We start from the raw sequence: 21,016 nt of genomic DNA on the forward strand, positions 1-21,016 counted from the left end.
ATAATTTCCTCTTCATATTTATATACATAATGCTGAAAAATAAAATAAAATGACTTTGTACAGTATTTATATTTGCTTATAAAATTCTAAACACATTTTTTAACAGGTTAAGCAGTGTTTGTTGTTGTTGTTTTTTTAAACATGTCTGTACAGTCTGGCTATACACCATATGTTATTCACTTAAAATTTAAAAATAACCAAAAAGCTATTAAAGTGCTGCAAACTATTGCTTAATGACTAAAAGAAATGAGATCTGCTGAACAATTTCCTTGTCTTTACCACTGACATATGGTTTCTCATAAATGAGATTCTGAGCAGTGGGAGAAAGCAGATACAGCAGCATGGTAATAGAAACATGCACTGATAGCATCCAGTCTATCTATAATGGTACAGAATACATTATATTACCTTTGTAAAGCTTGCACTCTACATTTCTTGTGGTACATATTTGATGCAATAAATACTGTGCTTAGGTCATTATTTGTTTGCCCAAACGTGCACCACAGGGTAAAATGACTATTTACATAATAAATAGCATTTCATTAACATATACAGTTGTCAACCTTGCTGAGCTGAAGATGGCTAACCAAAGTGCAGGATTAAGCAGAAATTTATAAAGGGTTCTTTTGGTCATTTCAGTCTTCAGGGGAGAAGCAATGCTCATTTCTCAGTTGTTATTATTTTTTTTTAAATACAATAAACAGAAACACAACATTTATGACTCCAGACAGTTGAAGGAAGTTTGCACCTGCTAAGATTTAATGGCCTACCCCCCCAATAATGATCCTACTTGGTCTGGGGGCTGGATTTGACAAAACAAGATCAGCAAAGCACCTCCAATTATCACCCAATTACCCCTCCCAGAAACATGGATGGAATTTAAGAACTCATTGTTTTCCTTGTGACTTTTTTTTTCATGCATGGTCTCTAAGTGCAGCATGCCCTCATGCAAACCACGCCTTTGTGCAGATGGGAGGCCATGTGATTGCACTAACCCCCAGTGGCATACCTGTTGAAGAGGCCCTTTGTCTATTTCACAACAGAAACCCCATTTACAAAAATAGTCACATATAATAAACAACGTATGGATTAAAAAAAAGATGAATCCCCTAACAGATTTTGTAAAAATGTGACAAATGTGGCAGTTGAAATGCAAAGAGTGGATACAATTACTACACTAAAGTGTTTCGTGTTAAACAACCCCCAAATTATAGGTGTGCACCCCTTTGAACTGGTCCCTACAGTCTGAGTAGCCATTTTGTCTCTGTCTTCAGCAGTATCAGCTGGTAGTGAGAACAGTAACCTCCTGCCGAGGTTGTCTCCCCTTTACACAGAGTCACAGTTTTCTGAAAAGGGGTCACTGTCTTAGTGTAGGCACTGACCTTGAGTAGATTTGTGTAAAAACAGTCAGTTTGGCATTGACCTCCTCAAGGAGTCCTGTTGACAAAAATACATCACGTTCACAGGCTGTAAACAATTTGCCACCCAATTATTCTTATTTGTTTCCATTTATTTCCCTTTGGCTTTTTCATCTTTGCCTTCTTGCTCGTGTTTTTCCACGATTGGCTTTGTTACCCGATCGTAAGAAGGTGGACAAGCTGCTGTGGACATGGTCAGGTCAGTTTTCTCTGTAATTGAGTTTTCGTTTATTCTGTCAATGATCATGTCTTCTTTCACAAGAAGATTAGCCCCACCTTTGATTTTATTTTTATTATATGTAAATGAAGCTTGTTTTACAGTTCGCTTTAAAAGGTGGCGCCTGTAAGCACGCTGAATAATAACAGCAGACACCTCCTCTTGTTTTCGTTTTAAAGTCGTAGTTATTGGCTGATAAGAGACCTTTGATGGGTTGGAAGCCATGAAGCGCTCTTCCATCTGTATTCGGAGAGCATCCATCTCTCCACTCTCTCCCAGAACCCGCTTTGTAAAAGCAAATAAGATGTCAAGACAATGGATTCGGTCACCACTGACCATGGGCAAATCCATGGCAATGAGCTGGAGTTTGTTCGGTTGTGGCAGATTGAGGGGAGGTTCGAGAGCGGCTGCAAACTGAGATAGTTTTTCAAATTCCATGAACTGGGTGGCATCAGGATCAAACTTCTCCCAAACCTCATAGAACATCTCGAAGTCATCCTCACTCAGGGGCTCTGCACTTTCCTCAGTAGCAACACTGAAGTTCTCCAGGATGACAGCGATGTACATGTTCACCACAACCAGAAATGATATGATGATGTAACTCACAAAAAAGAAAATCCCCACTGAGGGGTTCCCACAGTCTCCCTTAACTGAGCTTCCAGGGTTTACTTTATTAGGATCGCAATCTGGCGGTTTACTGTTGAGAATAGGTGCCAGCAGTCCATCCCAGCCAGCAGAGGTGGTAATTTGGAACAGGCAGATCATGCTGTTGCCAAAGGTCTCAAAGTTGAACATGTCATCAATTCCAACTTCCCTCTTAACATAGGCAAAGTTGGACATTCCAAAGATGGCATAGATGAACATGACCAGGAAGAGCAGGAGGCCAATGTTAAACAAGGCAGGAAGGGACATCATCAGAGCAAAGAGCAGCGTGCGGATCCCCTTGGCCCCTTTGATCAGACGCAAGATTCGACCAATCCTGGCGAGCCGGATCACTCGGAACAGGGTAGGGGACACAAAGTATTTTTCTATCAGTTCAGCCAGAAACATGCCTGTGGATAAAAAATGAGAATAGCAACCATTGAAGAAGTTATCCATTAAAATAATAATTACAGTTCTGTTAAGTCTCCAACATAAAGTTAAGAGCTTGAAATTCAGTTACATAATCTTAAAATTTGACATACATATAATGTATGTAACTGTCTATAATAATACTATAAATAACCTTAATTTCGACATTCAGTATTAAACTCAACTTGATGTAGACTAAATTGTGTCCTTTCTTCCTCACTGCCCACCCCCCCACCTCCGATTCATATGTTAAAGCCCTAACTCTCCAATCCCTGGTATTTGGAGATAGGGTTTTGAGGAGATAATTAGGTTTAGATGAGGTCATGAGGGTGGGGCTCTCATGATAGGATTGGTTTCCTGATGAGAAGAAACACTGGAGAACTTTCTCTCTCCCTCCCTGCCATATGAGGACATAGCAAGAAGGTAGCCATCTACCGGCCAGGAAGAGAGGTCACACCAGAAACCCACCATGCTGGCAGCTTGATCTTGGACTTCTAGCTCAAGAACTGTGAGAAAATAACTTTCTGTTGTTTAAGCCACCCAGTCTATAGTAATTTGTTATGTCACTCCAAGCTCAGACAATATTCAATAACAATTTTACAATACTTCTTGTCTTTGAGGAATGTCTAAAGACTACCTTTAGCTTATACAAAAATCCCAAGACTTGGGGCACCTGGGTGGCTCAGTGGGTTAAAAATCCCAAGACTAAATCTAAAAAAATAAGTTAAAAATTATGAAGTCTGTCTGAACAGCAGTACCCAAGGATATAAGTACACATTTATATGAAAACAATTTACATTTTTTTTTTTTCTGAAATTGCCAGAGGAGTCCTTATCCATCTAAAGGTATCTATAATTTTTAATGCTGTAATTTTTAATGCTATTTTCATCTCTCCATGAACTTGGTACTTGCCTAAGATTCCACTATAATATTATACATATATATATATATATATATATATATATATATATATATATATATTCTGGTATAAATTTTAGAAGGATCCAACCTGAAGCTCTTACTGGTCTCCAGTGTCTAATGTTGGTCTCTCAGCCTGCTTCTTTTAAGCCTTTTTCTCCAATTGTCCTTTAAATAATGAAATAACGATTCTCATTCTATAAAGAGTAAGTTAGTCTAAGTACGTGTGGGTGTGTGAGAGAGGAAGAGAAACAGGAAGATAGATTGAGAGAGAGAGAAGAGAGGTGAATACAACCTTAGTACATTTTCCACAACTGATTACACCATAGATTGTTGTGGAAATCAAAGGCTACCTGGAACATATGGGTTAGATATAAGACCAACTTCTTCAGAGGGGGTAATGGCATGAAAATCTACCCAACAGAGGTACCCCCTATTGAATGGTAAAATGTTGACCCAATCATATTATCTGGTTTAGGGAAGAATGAATACTTCAGGCCCACAGATAGACTTCATCACTTCCTTTTAATGAGATGAGCTATTGCTCACGTGATGTGCTGTACATTCCAGACTTTGAAGTAATAATAAAAGACATAATAAAATGATGTCCCATACCAACCCACCTCCCCTTGTGCATTATTACTATAGCCCCATTTTAAGGTTATCTAGAAAATCTCTACCTGATACCCTTAAAGAAACTACCATCTGTATTTGCTAACATTTTGTTCTTATCTTTATTTTCTTTTCACTCTATACCTTTCTTTATCTTGCCACCAGCTTCCACTCCTATCTACATCCTGATGGCTCTATGTCTGTATTATCTGAAGTAGTGTCCCTCCTGAGTACCAGACTAAATTTCTAGTTCTTTTCTCAACAGAGGTATTTAGATGTTATACAAATTACTCAATGTTGACATGTCACACACATTTTTATCTTAGTTAATAGATCATTCCCTGTTCAAATGAATGGGAATTTACCACTAGATTCACTATAACCTAAAATAGTTAGGCTAGGATACAATTCTACACATACAGTAAGAGCCTCATTTTGTAAGAAAAATAAACACACCTGGATGAAATACATAAAAATTTCAGAGGAGTTATTTCTGAATGGTCACATGACCTCTCATTTAAACTTGACTGTTCCAACTTTTACTTTTCTTAAACTGAACTTAAGAGATTTTAAAATATTTCTTACCTACAATGGAGAGAATAACAACCACAAAATCAAAAATATTCCAGCCTATGGTAAAATAGTAATGGCGGAGGGAGATGAGCTTCAGCACACACTCTCCAGTGAACAGCACAATGAACACCAGGTTGATGCGTGACAAAATGTTAGTCACATAATCACTCTGGTCATCTGTTTCTACCATCATGGTGACCATGTTGAGACAGATAAGAATCATGATGCTTATGTCAAAAACTTGTCTGGTTACAAAGTCAAAGACCATTCCTTGAAATTTGTTCTGTAGGGAAACAGAAATGCTTTTAGCAACAGAGGAGTTTCTCTCTACATATTAGCATCTGCATAAGCACTTTCTGCATTGATTAACTTTCTAATATTATACATAGTAACCACTGACCCTGAATTTCATAAAAGATGGCTTGCACATTAATTTTTAAAATCTAGCTATCAAAATTTCTATTTACCAATATGTATTCCACAGAATAACATTCCCTGTCAAAAGAGGATTTCTGATAAGAAATACTGCATACTACACACTTCATTCAGAGGCACAAAATGCAGATTAATATATTAAGACTATGCAAAGTTAAGAAACCTGCTTAATTTTGTTTTACCAGAATATCCTATGATCAGTTGGTCCATGCAGCTACTTCAAAACACAGTATCTATTAACATTCCATTTGTCTTATTCTCAAATAATTATTAAGGGGAGCTTGGAATTTCAAGAACACATCTATAACATATGCATTTAAAGCCTGTGTATGGCAATATGGTGTTCTTTCACCAAACAGTCCTTGCTGCTTGACACAAAATGCTGAGCCTACACAGGAATAATCAGACCAGAATGACATTCCTTATGTTTTGATGTCAAAAATTAATGTCTCTGCCAACAATCTGTGATTCTGCTCCCCATTTCTGCCACTTTTAGTCCCTGCCGGCCATTGTCTGACTCATTTTCCAAGGCCACTTGGGAACTCTGAGGATATCTTCTTCTTCTTCTTCTTCTTCTTTTTTTTTTTTGGATTTTACTTATTTATTTGACAGACAGAGATCACAAGTAGGCAGAGAGGCAGACAGAGAGGGGGAAGGAGGCTCCCGCTGAGCGGAGAGCCCGATGCGGGGTTCGATCCCAGGACCCTGGGATCATGACCTGAGCTGAAGGCAGAGGCTTTAACCCACTGAGCCACCCAGGCGCCCTGAAGATATCTTCTATCTTACATTTTTTCTATGCATAGTTGACCCATTTCTCTGCCAGTGTTAAGGCTTACCAGAGAACAATGTGTATTTCTCATCATTTTCAAGAAGACAACTATCGGCTAGCACACTGTGAATGTCACTAGCATTTTGTTCCCTAATATACCCCAGGAATTATTTTAACTCCTTAGATCATCATTACAAAAATCAATACAGTGTGGGATAAGCCTTCTCCATTTCACAGGAGTTGTTTGGTGGTTTTATCATGGAAACATGAGAATTGTTATTTATCATCATGAATTGTATTTATTGACCCTGACTTCTGAAGACATTAGTAACTTCTAACTTTACAGCCATATATACAAACAGTAGATACTAGAATTCTTTTGTTCTCCACTCTCCACTTGTTCTCCACTAATAGAGAAAATACCTCCATTAGAGGTATTTTCATACCTCTAATGGAAAATAAAATGGAAGTAAGATATTATTTCACTCAACACTTTGTTTGTTAAACTAGCAGAAAATTGCATGTATTTTAACCCCATCCAAGGTTTACTCCTCTCTTTAAGATTACTTGGCAAATACTCTTGAGTTATATGACCAGCTTTTTTTTGTGCATATCACCTACTTATGGGTCTTCACCATTTAGTTTGGATTCTTGCTGTAAATCCCCTCAAAATAGGGTGCATTTTGTTTCTTCTTTTTTTTGGGTGGTCTCTCTCTTATTAAAAATTTTTTACCATTACCATAAAAGGCATGAATTAATGAAGCTCTAATCTTTTCTGCTGGAAATGTTAGTTGCTATCTCTTCTATGAGAAAACCCATGCAATTTTTTGTTTTTGTTTATTTTTTCCCATATCATTTGATATTTCTTACTCCTGGTCGAGGTATAGGCTTTTGTGGCTTTTTCGATCCTAATTTTTTCATTGCATTATAGTATTTCTTCTGTTCTTCTGTCATAAAGATGTCTTGACCTCCAAAGTATAAAAAAGAAAAATAAAAACTGGTTAAAACTGTGTCCCTTTGCACATAATTTTTCAATGTTAAAACAGGAAAGGGACAGTCAAAAAAGGAAATGGATACAATAATTATGCCTAGAATTTTGAATTTGAAAAATAAGAAATGGATTTTTTAGGCACTACAATATTATTTAATTCTCTAATTATCCAATATTGACTTTATTATTTTCATTATTATTTTATGGCAGAAAAAAAACCCAGAAACTGAGAGGCCATATACTCAGTGAGTGGTAAAATTTGATTCACTGAAGCACAAAATACTCAATTCCTAATGCTATACATAGTGCTTTTCATAAGTTAAAGATAGTGATTTTCTTATTCCTGTGTAGCAATGCATTACAGTATGTATATTGCAAGATGGGTTAATGTTACTCATAAAATGCCACTTTCACTCTGCCAAGAATTGGAACAAATGGATAAAAAGGAAATGGGCTAAGTTGGTAGAAGAGTTGGGGATACATCAGAGATCATTAGCATGACAAGGATGTGATAGGCCAGGAGGCACAGAGGATTGCAATTTTGGCCAATAAGTGAAATAAAAACCTGACATTGACCATAGAATATTCATAACAGTAAAAGGGGTTGGAGACAGGAATGTTCTATAAATATCTCATACAACAGAAGAACTCATAAGAAGAAAATATACTGAATAAACAAGATGAAGGAATAGTAAGCAAAGGAAGAAATACAGGTGGCAAAAGCATTCAAAAACATGTTTAAAATGACTAGTAATAAAAAGACATATTAATTCAAAACAATTTTCATTTATCAAATATGAAGTATTGCTGTTGGATGCCAGTGAAGCAGCGCTGACCTGCATGGATATTATGGATATTATTGTAAGTGTGATTATGAGTATAATCAGGCACATTATATGGGAGAAGCAAAATACTTTAGGAATTAAGCAAAAAAATAATTACTCATTTTTTTTTGCACGAAGACTTTTGACAAGGCACTTTTTAAATCATTGAAGATTAGAAAACATAAATCATCAATTTGTTGGGAAATGGCTAAGTAAATTATGATAATGTATATAAAAGACTTAACAGAATGGAAATATATTTACATTAAGTCAAAAAGAGAATATATATATATATATATATATATATATATATATATATGCAACATCTCTTTTTTTTTTTAAGTAGGCTCCACACCCAGCATCAGCCCAGCACGAGCCCAACACCGAGCCCTATGCTGGGCTTCAACACATGACCCTGAGATCAAGAACTGAGCTGAAATCAAGTGTCAGAGGCCTAACCAACAGAGCCACTCATGTGTCCCAACAATTTACAATTATAGATAAAATAATTTTGGTACTAAGAACATATATGGAAAAAGCATGAACAGAAAAGCATAAAATGTGAAGAGTGATTACCCCCAAGTAATGATATTTCTTTACCTTTCATATTTTCTATAGTGTGCATATATAATTAGGATGATAAAATGGGCTTTATAAATGATAATGATAAAATAAAGAGCTGTTCAGTTCAACCTGGAACTAATAGTTTATAATGAAATACCAGGGAGAAGGAGGTAGAAATTATACATGAAGGAAAAGGAAAACTTGGAGAAGATTACGTGTTATACTTAATTTATTTGTGAACATTCTAAGGGTTTTGACTAGAAAGTATATTTTTAGGAGGCAAATTATAGGGATGAAACAAGTTGACCTTGGAAAAGAGACATGTGCTTGGGTTCTTTTCTAGTTTTTTTTTTTTTTTCCCCCTAATTATTCTTTCCCAAAGGGTTGGAAATGTGGCCCCTGGATTTAAAAAAAAAAAAAAAAGGAGGAGAGAGGTTTTGTGGAGTTATTTAATACAGGAATATGGAGCACAGTTGCTCTTGACTTTCTATACCCTGAAAGAGGTGGGTAGTGAGTGACCAAAGGAAAGGATGCAAAATAGCTCTTAACATATATGCTCACTTGGCTTCTGAATCAAAGTACTCATTTAATGGAGAAAACAAATACTTCTACTATCTTAGTGGGAGAGAAAATATTAGAAATACTTATCTTCTTTTTTTGCTGGTTGAAATTATCTATGATGACACCAATAAACAGGTTCAAGGTAAAGAAGGACCCAAAGATGATGAAAATAACAAAGTAAAGATACATATATAGACTTTCCTCATACTTAGGCTGGAGTTCCACCTACCAAAGGAGAAGAGTTTGTAAAATATCACAATACATTTTGTTGGTGGAAGTCACTGGTGCTTTTTCATGAGAATAGAAAAGAAAATGCCTAGTAATACTTAGCAGTAATTTTCTTTTTCACTCTGAATCAGCTATTCTACAATTAGCCTTTAGAGATGTTTTCATGTAAACAAATATAGTTATTGTAACACTTTAGAATCTATTTTTACAACTATAAGTACAACTAGTATCTTGCATTCGGAAAGTAGAGTGCTAAATTTGGTAAATTTTTTAAAGGACTGAATTTCCATAATTTAAAAATTATTGATGAAAAAATTTATTCCAGAAAATATGTGTAGACTATGCTTAGACACAAACATTTGTGTACGCGTGAATTTATCTGGCAAACAAGAATTGAGTTACTCAATTAGATGTTCAGCATCATACCTTTAACATTACAATAGACATTGAATTTTTTAGATTGAGCAAACACCTTGATATCCATCTTACAAATACTCGATTGATAATTTAGTCTTTGGATTGTACTTATAGTAAGTTATCAGTGAGCTACCATATATCACATAGTAGAGGGTAAACTAGTCACCCCAGATAGTTCCCTGAAAATTCATATCCTTCTAAAAGTAACAGTTAAAACCAACCACACACACAAAACAAAATTGTAGTAACAAAGAAATAACACAACTCAGGAGGGTATCAGGAAAGTACTCAAAATAAAACTAAATCCACTTACTGCAAGTGTACATCAAAAAAGATAAGTGAGCTCTATCGGGTCAGTTTGAAGATTACAGAGACAGAAGTTATTTTTCACGATAATGGACTAAACAGATTGGATTTCAGAACAGAATGATGAAGAATAATAAAACATACTACATTTTTACATGGTGTTGAAGAGCACAGTTGGAATAAGCAGGGATTTCTGTTTTCTCCTTGAAGCCTGGAAGAGGTGATTACAGGAGAAACCAAATAAAATAGGTCTTTCCTTTGTCGATACCAAACTTAAGGGAAATGTTGATCATGAAGTGATAACATCATTGGTAAAAGCTCCAACATTCATGGATGTTAAAATCACGTAAAAGAATGAATTTGAAAGGGATTATTATAGAAATCTAAGGATGCCTGGACAACATCCCTAACTTCCCACACTGTCTATTTATGGAGAGTAACTATACATTTCAACTACTGACAGCAATCATATATTTTTTTCACATTTGCTCCTCCACACCAAAACTATTCCTGATTATTTAATTAGTAGATAAAAAGAAAGCAAAACAGAAAAATATTCAACAGAAGGATATTCATCAGTTTTTAAATATATGAATGTGTTACTTTCTCAAAATTTGTTTTGATTTATTTTAGTAAGATCATTCTGATAAACACTGCTATACTTGAATAATAATTTGGGTCATATTTTTCCCTTTTTAAAAATAGTCATCATAGAATCACCCCATTTGGCTGCTACGCTCTGCTGAATTAATTTTAGTACCTAAACATATTATAAGAAGGCAGGATATAAGGAATACTTACATTTCTGGAATCAACTGCTGCATACATTATATCCATCCATCCCTTAAATGTGGCCTAATAAAAAGGACATGCATGCTTTACTTTGGAATAATTCAGACCTGATGTTTAATAAATATGCTTACTCATCTATTTTTTTTCTTTAAAGGAACACTTTTGAAAGGCATTTCAAAACAAATTTTACATGGATTTTGGACCAATACCATATCTTAGTAAGACTTTTCATTTCTAAAACTCATAATAAACAAAATGATTATCTGATATGTCCTCCTGCTTGATAACTAAGTCACAAATACTTCTCAAGTCCTTAGAGTTAATAGAGTAATGCAAATTTGAAGTGCTATCGAAATTTGGTGGAATACTTTTAGGAAGCTTCACAAATGCCAATGCACTTGACAATATGTGTAGCAGGCAATCAATTACAATTTAGATCTCCAGTCATCCACTGAAGCCCATCTGTCTGGTGATGACAGTGGCTGAAAGTTTAACATTTCTCTTGATCATAACAGTCTGAGGATCATATAGGATTATATAAAGTCATAATTGCAACTATTCTTTTAAGAATTTTGAAGCACAGCATCCAGAAATAGTCTTTTATTCTATTTTTTTTTCTCTGTAGTTTCTGCTGAAATTGAGTTCACATGGGCAAAAATGGAAAATAATACAGTAGACACTGGGTGTACCAGATTCAAGAGACATCCCACGTCTATTAAAGTATTGTAATTTGTTATTTGTCATAGGACATACATTTTAAACCCTAGAAGTCTGAGAGGATTGTTCTTAGCCAGTGAGTAAGTCTAGCAAAGCTTTCGGCAACTGTATCCCAACACATCTTTGTTTTCATAACACTAACACTCGTGAAGTGCAGGATGTCATGGCAAGAAAGCCAAAGAAGGGTGGGTGTGATGGCAGGGAAGAAAAACTAATGATTCTTAGCTAGAAAATAGAAGCTGTTTGTGTGTCAGAGAGGGAAATGTTGAGTGTCAATGGCTGAGGTCAATGATAGAACAAGACCATTACACACTAGGTACAGGAACAGAAAAAACCATTCGAGGAACCATTTCAATCAACAGAGGTGATTCTGCATAAAGGCAACTATAAAGTAGTACTTTAGAGTGGTGGAATTTATTTAATGGCTTCCTGCAAGAGCTTTACCCTACATTTTCAGAATTATTTAGCATTTTAAGGAATTGCTTGAAAATTTTTTTCCTTTCTCAATTTTACGAAGGAAGTGATACACTTTAGTGATTTTTACAAGTGTGGTTATTAATTAAGGGTTAGAATAAACTCTCAAGAAAATGTCATCGTGGGTCCACGATAATATTGAAAGAATTCATACTTGCCAGATTTTTTTTAAATCCCTATGTTAATTGCATAAATATTCAGAGTAAGTGAGAAACATGGAGAAGAGAAATTGGAATTCCAACAAGAAGATGGGAAGAACTTGTAAAGGCATCATAGTACAGACACCTCTGAAAGAGATGCAAGAGGGTTTTGACCAATGCAGGTTTGTTTGCTTGTTAGTCTCCTGGTTGAGCAATTGAAAACATAATCCTGGGGAGTAGGAATGGATTTCTGCCCTAAAGCTTCTGTGGAAACACAAGGAAAGAACTTTTATAGCCTTTTTTTTTTTTTTTTTTTTTTTTTTTTAAAGCTGAGTTTTCAGTGGCCAAAACAGAGCAAGATCTTTCTGAGTTTTTCAGTCTGGATTCTGTTTTTAGCCACTGCTTTGCTGTGATGCAGATCCTGCCAAAAGCAGCATCAAATGCAAATCCTTAAAGGGCCACCACCTTTTGCATTTTTGTAAACTGTGAACTATTTTTCTCTTTTCATAAATCAGGCTTAGAAACCCAGTGGGAAAAAGCATGAATATTTAGATAAAATAGACTTAAGTAGTTGCACTGAAAGGTCATTTGAAGTGAGACCACAGCTGCTTGTATTTCACTTCTGGGTTCAGGCACTATCCTGTGTTATTTCTATTTCACTATGAGGATCTAACCCTAAAACCTACATATCATTCATTCCCCGGTCTTCAATCCAAATCACACAACTCAGTGGTAACTGGCACAAGTTAGTTCCGATCCAATAGTTGTGTTAAGTGTGTATGTTTGGGGAGGTTGATCCATCAGCGACAAAAGCTCTCCAGTTGCAATGGGGAAAATAATAGCATTCTTAACAAATAATCAATTTGTTTATATGGGAAGAGAACAATATGGGCAGGGAGAAAACAAAACCTTTGGGAAGAAGTCAAATAGCTGGTCACTGTCAACTATGCTGCACTGCGTTCACACGGACCCAAGCTGCCACCCATCTGGGCTCATACGCTTATTCCTAAATCAGAATTAGAAATAAAGTATGCTATAAACCTCCTTCATAATAACTACACTCTTCTTAGTAACTTAGATGTATGTCATTACTTTGTTATTATTCCAAACAATAAACAAATTTCAGAGAAAAGAGTGTTCACTTACAACTTGAAGCAAAGAGAGATACCCAAATCCTACATTATCAAAGTTTACTTTCACATTTTTCCATCGGGCAGTCTCATTTCTTTCTATTAGTTTTAGGCAATCAGAATGATTATTCACTTCGTTGATGTCAAACATGTCACCAGTTGTGGTGTTAATACAGTGGTAGAATTTGCCAGCAAACAAATTTACGCCCATGATGCTGAAAATTAGCCAGAATATAAGACAAACCAGAAGCACATTCATGATGGATGGAATTGCTCCTAAAAGGGCATTCACAACCACCTAATACACAAATGGAAAAAAAGAAAAGTCAGAATTCTTATTTGTTAAAAAGGAAAAGACATTCCCCTAGTAATCTTTGGTATTTCTTTTTCTTTTTCTCTTTCTTTCCTTTTTTTTTTTTTTTTTTTTTGGATCAAGACTATTCTAGGACTTAAAAGCAAAGCAAAAAAATCTTAAAATGAAATCCATTTGTCCTTAAGCAATACATTTAGGGAAACAAATATAGAAAATATAACAAAGAAAGAAGAAAAAAAAGTTTAAAGAAAGAGAAGGGGAAGTACCAAAAGGTTAAAGGAAAGGCAAAATCAGAGGAATTTGCTGCCAGATGAAATTATAATATTTGTTGTTTATTAGAAAAAAGAGAAGTAGGAAACCCTAATACAGAAGATTAATTTTTAAAAAGACAATATATTAAATAATGAAACTAAAATATTTGGACACAATTTGGTTTGACCAATATACTTCAATAAATTTAAAATTCAGATGTATAAATATAAAAGTAGTATTAAATGCCTACTATAGTTTTGTCCTTAATTATTCATGCATTGCTAAGACTAATAATATTTTTTGCATAAAAAGCAAGACAATTTAGCATTATGTATTTCATTAGATCATCACATCGTTTATTTCAAGCTCCAGTCATGTCAGTTGTTTCATTTACTGAGTTTAATTCAATAAACTTATTTTAAATGAAACATAATAGAAATCAGATTCCTAGGAAAGTAAGAAAAGGAGGGATGCCACACATGGATCCCAAATCTGATGTGATTAATATCAAATTCTGTGCTAAATAAATATCTATTCTTTTTTCTATAGGAACATTTTTTTTCCCTCTTAATTTTTGGATCCCAGATTAAAGATCTGAGTTTCATATTTGGCAACACTCTAGGAATGGCTGTCCTCCCTCCTCGACGGTACCCATTGGAGCTGCATTTATGAGTAGCTAACAGGACCTAAGATGCTCATAAGCGTAGAGGATGCCTCAGACTTGAACACAGATAGCTAAGTTACTTCTACCTGCGTACTTCTATTATTCTTGTCAAACTGATCCAACATATACAATGAGCATCAAAATATGGTCTATCTGCCTTTTGATGCCAGTGTATTTTTAGAGCAAAGTTTTTTGATCGCCTATCCAAAAAAACAAATACATGAGCCAACTCCTTACGTTTCTGAGCTGTATTGCAAGTTTGCAAAGAACACTAGGCCTTACGGGGTTCCGAAACAGTATGCTAAGTGGGCCAAAGGAAACTGTAAAACCACTGTTGGCAAAGGTAAGGAAACGAGCATAACATATAGGATGGTGGAGTCATCCAGAAAGATCCAGGTCATATAGCCTACGCAGCTTACCGAACTGAAACATGGCACCTTACCTTACCTCATCTGCCTGTGTGCAGTAATACAGTTGATCAAGTAAATCCTTATTTTATACATTTTAAATGTGTGGATACACTTAGATTTCTCTTGGATTCAAAATTTGATAGCTGGAATCAAGTTAGTTCTTTCCCTCACTTTCTGAATATTTTGTCTATCACCCAGATTTAAAAAAAAAAACCACCTTATTTTTATTGTGTATACACAGAGTACATGTTAGAATGCACATTTGTACCTACAACAGCCAGTTTAGAGCCTGGGCAGCATACTGGTGTCCTATACTTATTTCCTGAAGTTCTTTACATGTCAACCTGTAGGTTCCACACTTCTTTCTTCAAGCCCTTTCTCACCTCTGGCACTTCTTTCCCATTTTTACCGTTCATCCTAGCTCTGGCCTCTGATTCATAATGGCACTGTTGTCAGAGTCCTCTAACTTTCTCCTTCCTTTCATCTATATGATATGAATTCATCATCCCTAAGTCTCACTTTTAAATTATTTAGTGGATCCCCACTGATCATCAAATATTTTCCTTACATTGGCATTCAAATCACCCCACCCATCTACATTTCTAGCTTAAACTTCCCTAGCCACCTACCCTCATGCCAACCCAACTGATACAATTACCAGACAACTGAGATGCCTTTGAAATCCCTTGCCCAGTGTCCCCCTTTCTGGAACATTCTTTCTTCTACAAGGTCTAGTTCACGTGGCACTTCTTTCATGGAGCCTCACTTCGCCCTCCACGTTAGCCTCCAAAATAAAGATGAGCGTTCCTCTTTTGAATTTAAGAATCAGAATTCCATTGCTGGCCAGGACCATAGAGATAATTTAGTATGGTGTTCTCTGTTGGCAATGAGAAAAATGAGGCTAAGATAGATTAAATTCAGAAAGTAGACTAGAAGTAGCATCTAGTGTTTGCTCTTTCCATTCTACCTCACTCATTCTCCTTAGAGTTGCTCCCATTTATCTGGTTCCCACATTGCTCTGCATTAGAGTTACCTGCATTCCTGTAATCTTGACAGACAAGAGGATTTTTCTTCTTTTAACTTAAGATGCAAAAATATATTTGTGAATTCTCCAAGGTCTTGAATGCTTCAAATACGGGAATGTAACAGAGTACTTTGAATTTAGGGGAAAAATGGTTGAATGAATGAGTGGAGTAAAGATTAACTAAGTAAGCATTTATTGACGAAAACATAATTTTTAATGTTACTTTGGATATGAGATGAGAACAAAGAGCCCGGCACAACAAAAAAATTGGGGGTTAGCCAATAAGTCTGAGCAGTTTGCTTTGGGGATTAGTTTTGTGTTAAAATGAACTCTCTGTAATTCATAATGCAAGTAAGTACTCTGAAGCAGTGTCTTTCAGGAAATGATTTGCAATGTTGGCATACATTTGGTCTAGAGAAAAGGTTTATTTTTATGAAGATAAAAGAACTAAATGTTGGAAAACATTTGGCATAGTATTGGGAAATTTACTATACAAAGGTCCATCATATTTGAAATTTCTTAAATGGAGCAATAGAGTTCAGAGAAAGGAATTGTCTCTTCCCAAGAGTCTCAAGCCATTTCTTGGTTTAGCACAGAGGGAGGTGTATTAATTCTTTTCAGGTTCTAGGGAACGGCAGTAATTACTTCCCATGAGGTAAAGGCACTGGGAAGAAATGGCCTGAATAAATTGGAAAGAACAGACTGAGGTTTCAGGATGAAGAAAAGAAGATGTCTAAGGAAGGATCTGTCTTAATAAATTAATGCTTCTTCTCACAAATGTTTTACAAAACTTCATCAATTGAATTTCTCTATTCTACCACAATCCATTCTTATAAAAACTCTTCCCATATCTGATTCATTATCTGTATTTTATTAAATCAACACAAAATGAAGGATTGACAATTAAGTATGCAAATTAATGTTAGGAATTTTGATACATATAGAAATGTCTTGTCTGAGCAAATTATCTTTAAACTTCAAATAATACTACTCATGGATTCTAATGCTTCTTTAACCTAAATGCAAAAGCTAAATGAATAAAAATCAAAAGCAGTCAAAACAAAATGACGCATTTTTAAGTATGAAAAATAATGGAATCTTTTAAAAAGTCTAATGATTACATTTGTGTTGTGGAGTTTAAGATAATTATCTTCGAAAGATATGATACAATTATCCAAACAAAATCTCCAATGTCATCTCTCTTAAGAATAAAAACTCTCCTTCTTTTATATTATTTTTAAACTTCAAGAATAAATAAAATATAGATTCATTTCTATTTACGTTTGCATTGTGATATCTTCTAAGATCCTGGAAAGTTATTTGGGCTCTAAGAAATGAGTTTATACATTAAATTCTATATGGTAAAATGTTTCTGTTTTATTTCTAGGTAGGTATTCTAGTCTGTAAAATTCACACATGCGGATCTCTTTATATTAACTTTTCCCCCTTTAAAACACAAATCACATGTGCTGACTCAACTCTTAATATATTTTTACCTTATTACATTTTGAAAACAACCCTTATAAATTTTCACTTAATAAAAATGAATATGGTCACATAATCAATACCAGTCTTATGAAAGCTGGAATATTGAACCCTAGCATCTGCTCACACATATCAACAAGGCTGGGAATTGACTGCTGGTATCTGGATGGCCGTTTTTCAGGCCCCAGACCAGTGTAAAAAATGGCAAGGGGTTTTATGCCTCGAATAGTATCATCAATCAACAAGTTTAAGTTTTCACGCATTCATTCCTAAACCCCCACCCTCACCAATCAGAAAATCTCCCCATAAATGGATAGATTCCATATACATAGAACTAAATCATATTCAGTGAAACTTAATAAAAATATCAACAGTTGGTGTTCAGATCCACAGAGGGTAAATTCACAAAGGTATTTTTCTCAAAAGAAAATTTAAGACAATTGAAAGTAGGGGATTAGAGTAGAGTGTATTTTCCCTACTGTGGTGCAATAGTACCCTTCCCAATCCCTCCCTCATCCCACTACACAAAGTCACAGTGAAAGGATGAAAGGTAGCAAAAGGGGTAATACAGTACCCATAATAAAGGGCTGAGGGGAGGAACCAGCGCTCCACCCCATCCAAGTTGGAGCAAGATTATCCTATATAAAATAGAAATATATAGTTTGTTATTAGTTAGAAATCTGATATGACAGAACATTTGGTGTTACTTTATGTATATGATGGTCTCTGTCTGTTTCCCTATCAACTTGAGTTCTTTTGAAAAAGAAGGTATCTAAGATTTCTTAGATTAGGAAAATTAAAATACAAATTTAAGTACAAATTTTATTTTACTCTAGATATTCACAACATCAATTCACTCAGTTCAATTTTACAAGTTGAAAAATTTGGACTGGAAATTTGAAATACAATAAATGTTTAAAAGCTGTCAGCCAGAAATGTGCATAAAACATGCAAAACATAAAGTGCAACGTGATGATAATTTATTACTTTCTAACTTCTTATCAAGCACTATACAACATGCTTTATTTGGTAATGTTGCATAAAAGCACATGCTTGAAAAAGTGACAAGTCAACAAAAATAAAATGAGTGCTTGATTTACACTCTGACACAGCTATTGTGATTTTATGCTGCTAGGGAAAAGAATAAAATGAGAGTTTCTGAATATATTCAAATATCACTTCCCAATTATAGTCATCATTACTATGTCTATCCTCACCATCATCCATCCATGTTTACATTTTTAGAAAGTTAAAAAAAAAAATCCAAACACTAGAAACACAGAAATAGAATCAAGAATCAGGTGATTTTGTCTCTACAATGCCAAACGTGTTGTAACGATCAGCCATTTTAGGGTTGTGTATGCTATAACAAGAGGTAAGTAACCATATTCATAAATCCTGTAATTTAAAGAAGAGTTCATCTCCTATCAGCATCAATAAGAAGTTTATGTTTTTAACATTCTCAGTTGCAAAAGTTAACCTCTCCTTACATATATAAAAAGCATTATCGATCAATAATTATAGATAAGGTTATTTCTGTAAAAATCAAAGGTAGACCCACAAGACCAATGTTGTTATGGAAATAAAGTATTAAACATGGGAATACCTGGCCATTTGAATCATGGATTTAGTACATTTTCAAAAGGTTAAATTCAAAATGTTTATAACCGCTTCAAATACTTAGCATTGTTCAGATTTCAGAAGGCATTTAAAAGGTATCACTTTGATTCAGGCAATATGTTTTCAAGTAGAATGTATAAAAATAATGTTTTTCTTAAGAACTGAAACGGCCAGTCTGAAACAAAAGAAAGTGACATTTTAACTGGAAAATAAACTTAATTTTTACATACCCTGGAGAGAATTTCCTTTAACATTTTAGTAAAAATGTGAAGATCTCTGTGAGAAATAAAATAAGACTGCATTATATTGTGTTAAATTGTTTCTAATGAGGAAAAACTTTCTATATATGTTAGGGAAAATAAAAACAAGTCTCATGTTCTTAAAAAGTGACATTTACAATAAATCTTATTTTAAAAGAACAGGTAAGGCTATCAACAACCTAGAAGATATAATTGGAAGCCTTCAATACAGCTCAGTTTCCATAAACAACTATATTTTAGGCAGAAAAAAAGCAATGTTTTTCTATTAGAATCACACCTACTAAGCAGCTTTGTTTTGGCAAAAAAAAAAAAAAAAATTGACTTTTAAAAAAAAATGGAACTCCTTTTCTATGTTATACATCTTATATATATATATCAATGCTTAATGAATTTTAATAAGGCATGGGAAATAATAATAGGTCAATAATGACAACATTTCTAATCTGTAATGAATCGTAGGGAATGACAGAACATTTCCTTGAAAGGAATAGTATAACATTTTCTGTAACTCAAGTGAAATTTGAGTTATGCTTAATTTATGAATCATTTATAGTAATGAGTCAAAATTATATTTTCTTTTCATTCTATTACAAATGTTTTATTTATTGTCATGAAAAATTGGGTGGATTTACATATAATCTTTAAGTTAGTATTCCTATCTATATAAATTAAAAAGATTAAGGCAGTTATAAATTGAGGCTACATTAAACATAACCTTTTTTAAAAGTTCAAAATTCAGTCAATATTTAATAGCTACACTTGAATATTCAAATAATGCAAACTTTGGCATTATACAGACAAAATTTTGATATTTAAAAATGGTTTTCCTTTACTTTTATACTTAGGCACATGTGTGATTCACATTATTTTTGGTAAAACTCATTAAGTACAATTTAGGTCATCACAAATGAGAAGCATATAAGGTAGACTTAACTTCAGTGGATTATTATCATATCATTACACATAGTACTTTAATAGTGCATCTGTTTGTGTTTTTTTTTGTAAGGAAACTCCCAAGATGGATTAGGAAATAAAGTCATTTTCATGAGCACAGCAGATAAATGATATTACATCATTTCAAGGGAGGCCCAAGTTCTCTTGCATATCACCCAGAAGTAAATATGCAACAGATAAAATGATAAAGTAGCAATTTTGCAAGGATTTGCCATTCCTTTTGCATGCATGGGTTTTTCTTTTATAGAATTTAATGTAATTAGTTAAATTTTTACTATATGTAATACTTCAGGTTCTTTCATTTTCCTTACCCTCATCCCTTCAAATCGTGATAAGGCTCTTAGAGGTCTCAGAGCTCTCAGTGTCCTGAGAGATTTGATGGCACCAAGTTCTGAGTAACCCAAGGCATTTGCTGTTAAACTGACCAATGAAACCTGCATCAATAAATAAGGAAATAAATAAAATCATCAATTTACTATATAATATAATAAATATGAATTTTGCTTATAATTACTCAGAAGATAAATGGTTGCATATTTCCCATAAAGCTTTTAAAATTTTAAGCAAGTATTTTCAGCTTGATGCAAAAAAAGTAGCTTTCAGGATGTTAATTAGAGGTAGTTGAATAAAAAACCTTAAATGTCATATAATTTATTTACTGTTAAACAAATTTATTAGTAGAGCAATTAGTTAGAAAAACCAGATAAAAATTAATTTTAAAAAGGAAGAAATTCAGGTGTAAGGAAAGGTTATTGGTCATCCTTCTTTTGTTTTATTAAATTATGGTGAATTTAGGGCTTTGTATGGCTAGTGATAAAATACAAAAGCAAGAAATCTCAATCCTACACTGTATGTTCAACTAATTATAATTGATACT

General features: G+C 34.2%; 1 protein-coding gene across 1 annotated transcript in view; it reads right to left on the minus strand.

The window, feature by feature from the left end:
• Positions 1–921: 921 nt before the first annotated feature.
• The window catches only part of LOC111149777 (sodium channel protein type 1 subunit alpha), a 145,481-nt gene continuing 125,386 nt past the window's right edge, over positions 922–21,016 (minus strand). Inside the window, exons 21-27 of the mRNA XM_022507393.1 lie at positions 20,451–20,573; positions 13,174–13,455; positions 10,706–10,759; positions 9,041–9,178; positions 6,884–6,988; positions 4,822–5,092; positions 922–2,687 (exon numbers count right to left, since the gene is read on the minus strand). Coding sequence (XP_022363101.1) covers positions 1,510–2,687; positions 4,822–5,092; positions 6,884–6,988; positions 9,041–9,178; positions 10,706–10,759; positions 13,174–13,455; positions 20,451–20,573 — 2,151 coding nt within the window. The 3' untranslated portion in view covers positions 922–1,509. The remainder of the gene's footprint in view (positions 2,688–4,821; positions 5,093–6,883; positions 6,989–9,040; positions 9,179–10,705; positions 10,760–13,173; positions 13,456–20,450; positions 20,574–21,016) is intronic.

The sequence above is a fragment of the Enhydra lutris genome, unplaced genomic scaffold (assembly GCF_002288905.1).
Source record: "Enhydra lutris kenyoni isolate GAN:26980312 unplaced genomic scaffold, ASM228890v2 scaffoldscaffold1, whole genome shotgun sequence".
In the NCBI taxonomy this organism is placed as follows: Eukaryota; Metazoa; Chordata; class Mammalia; order Carnivora; family Mustelidae; genus Enhydra; species Enhydra lutris.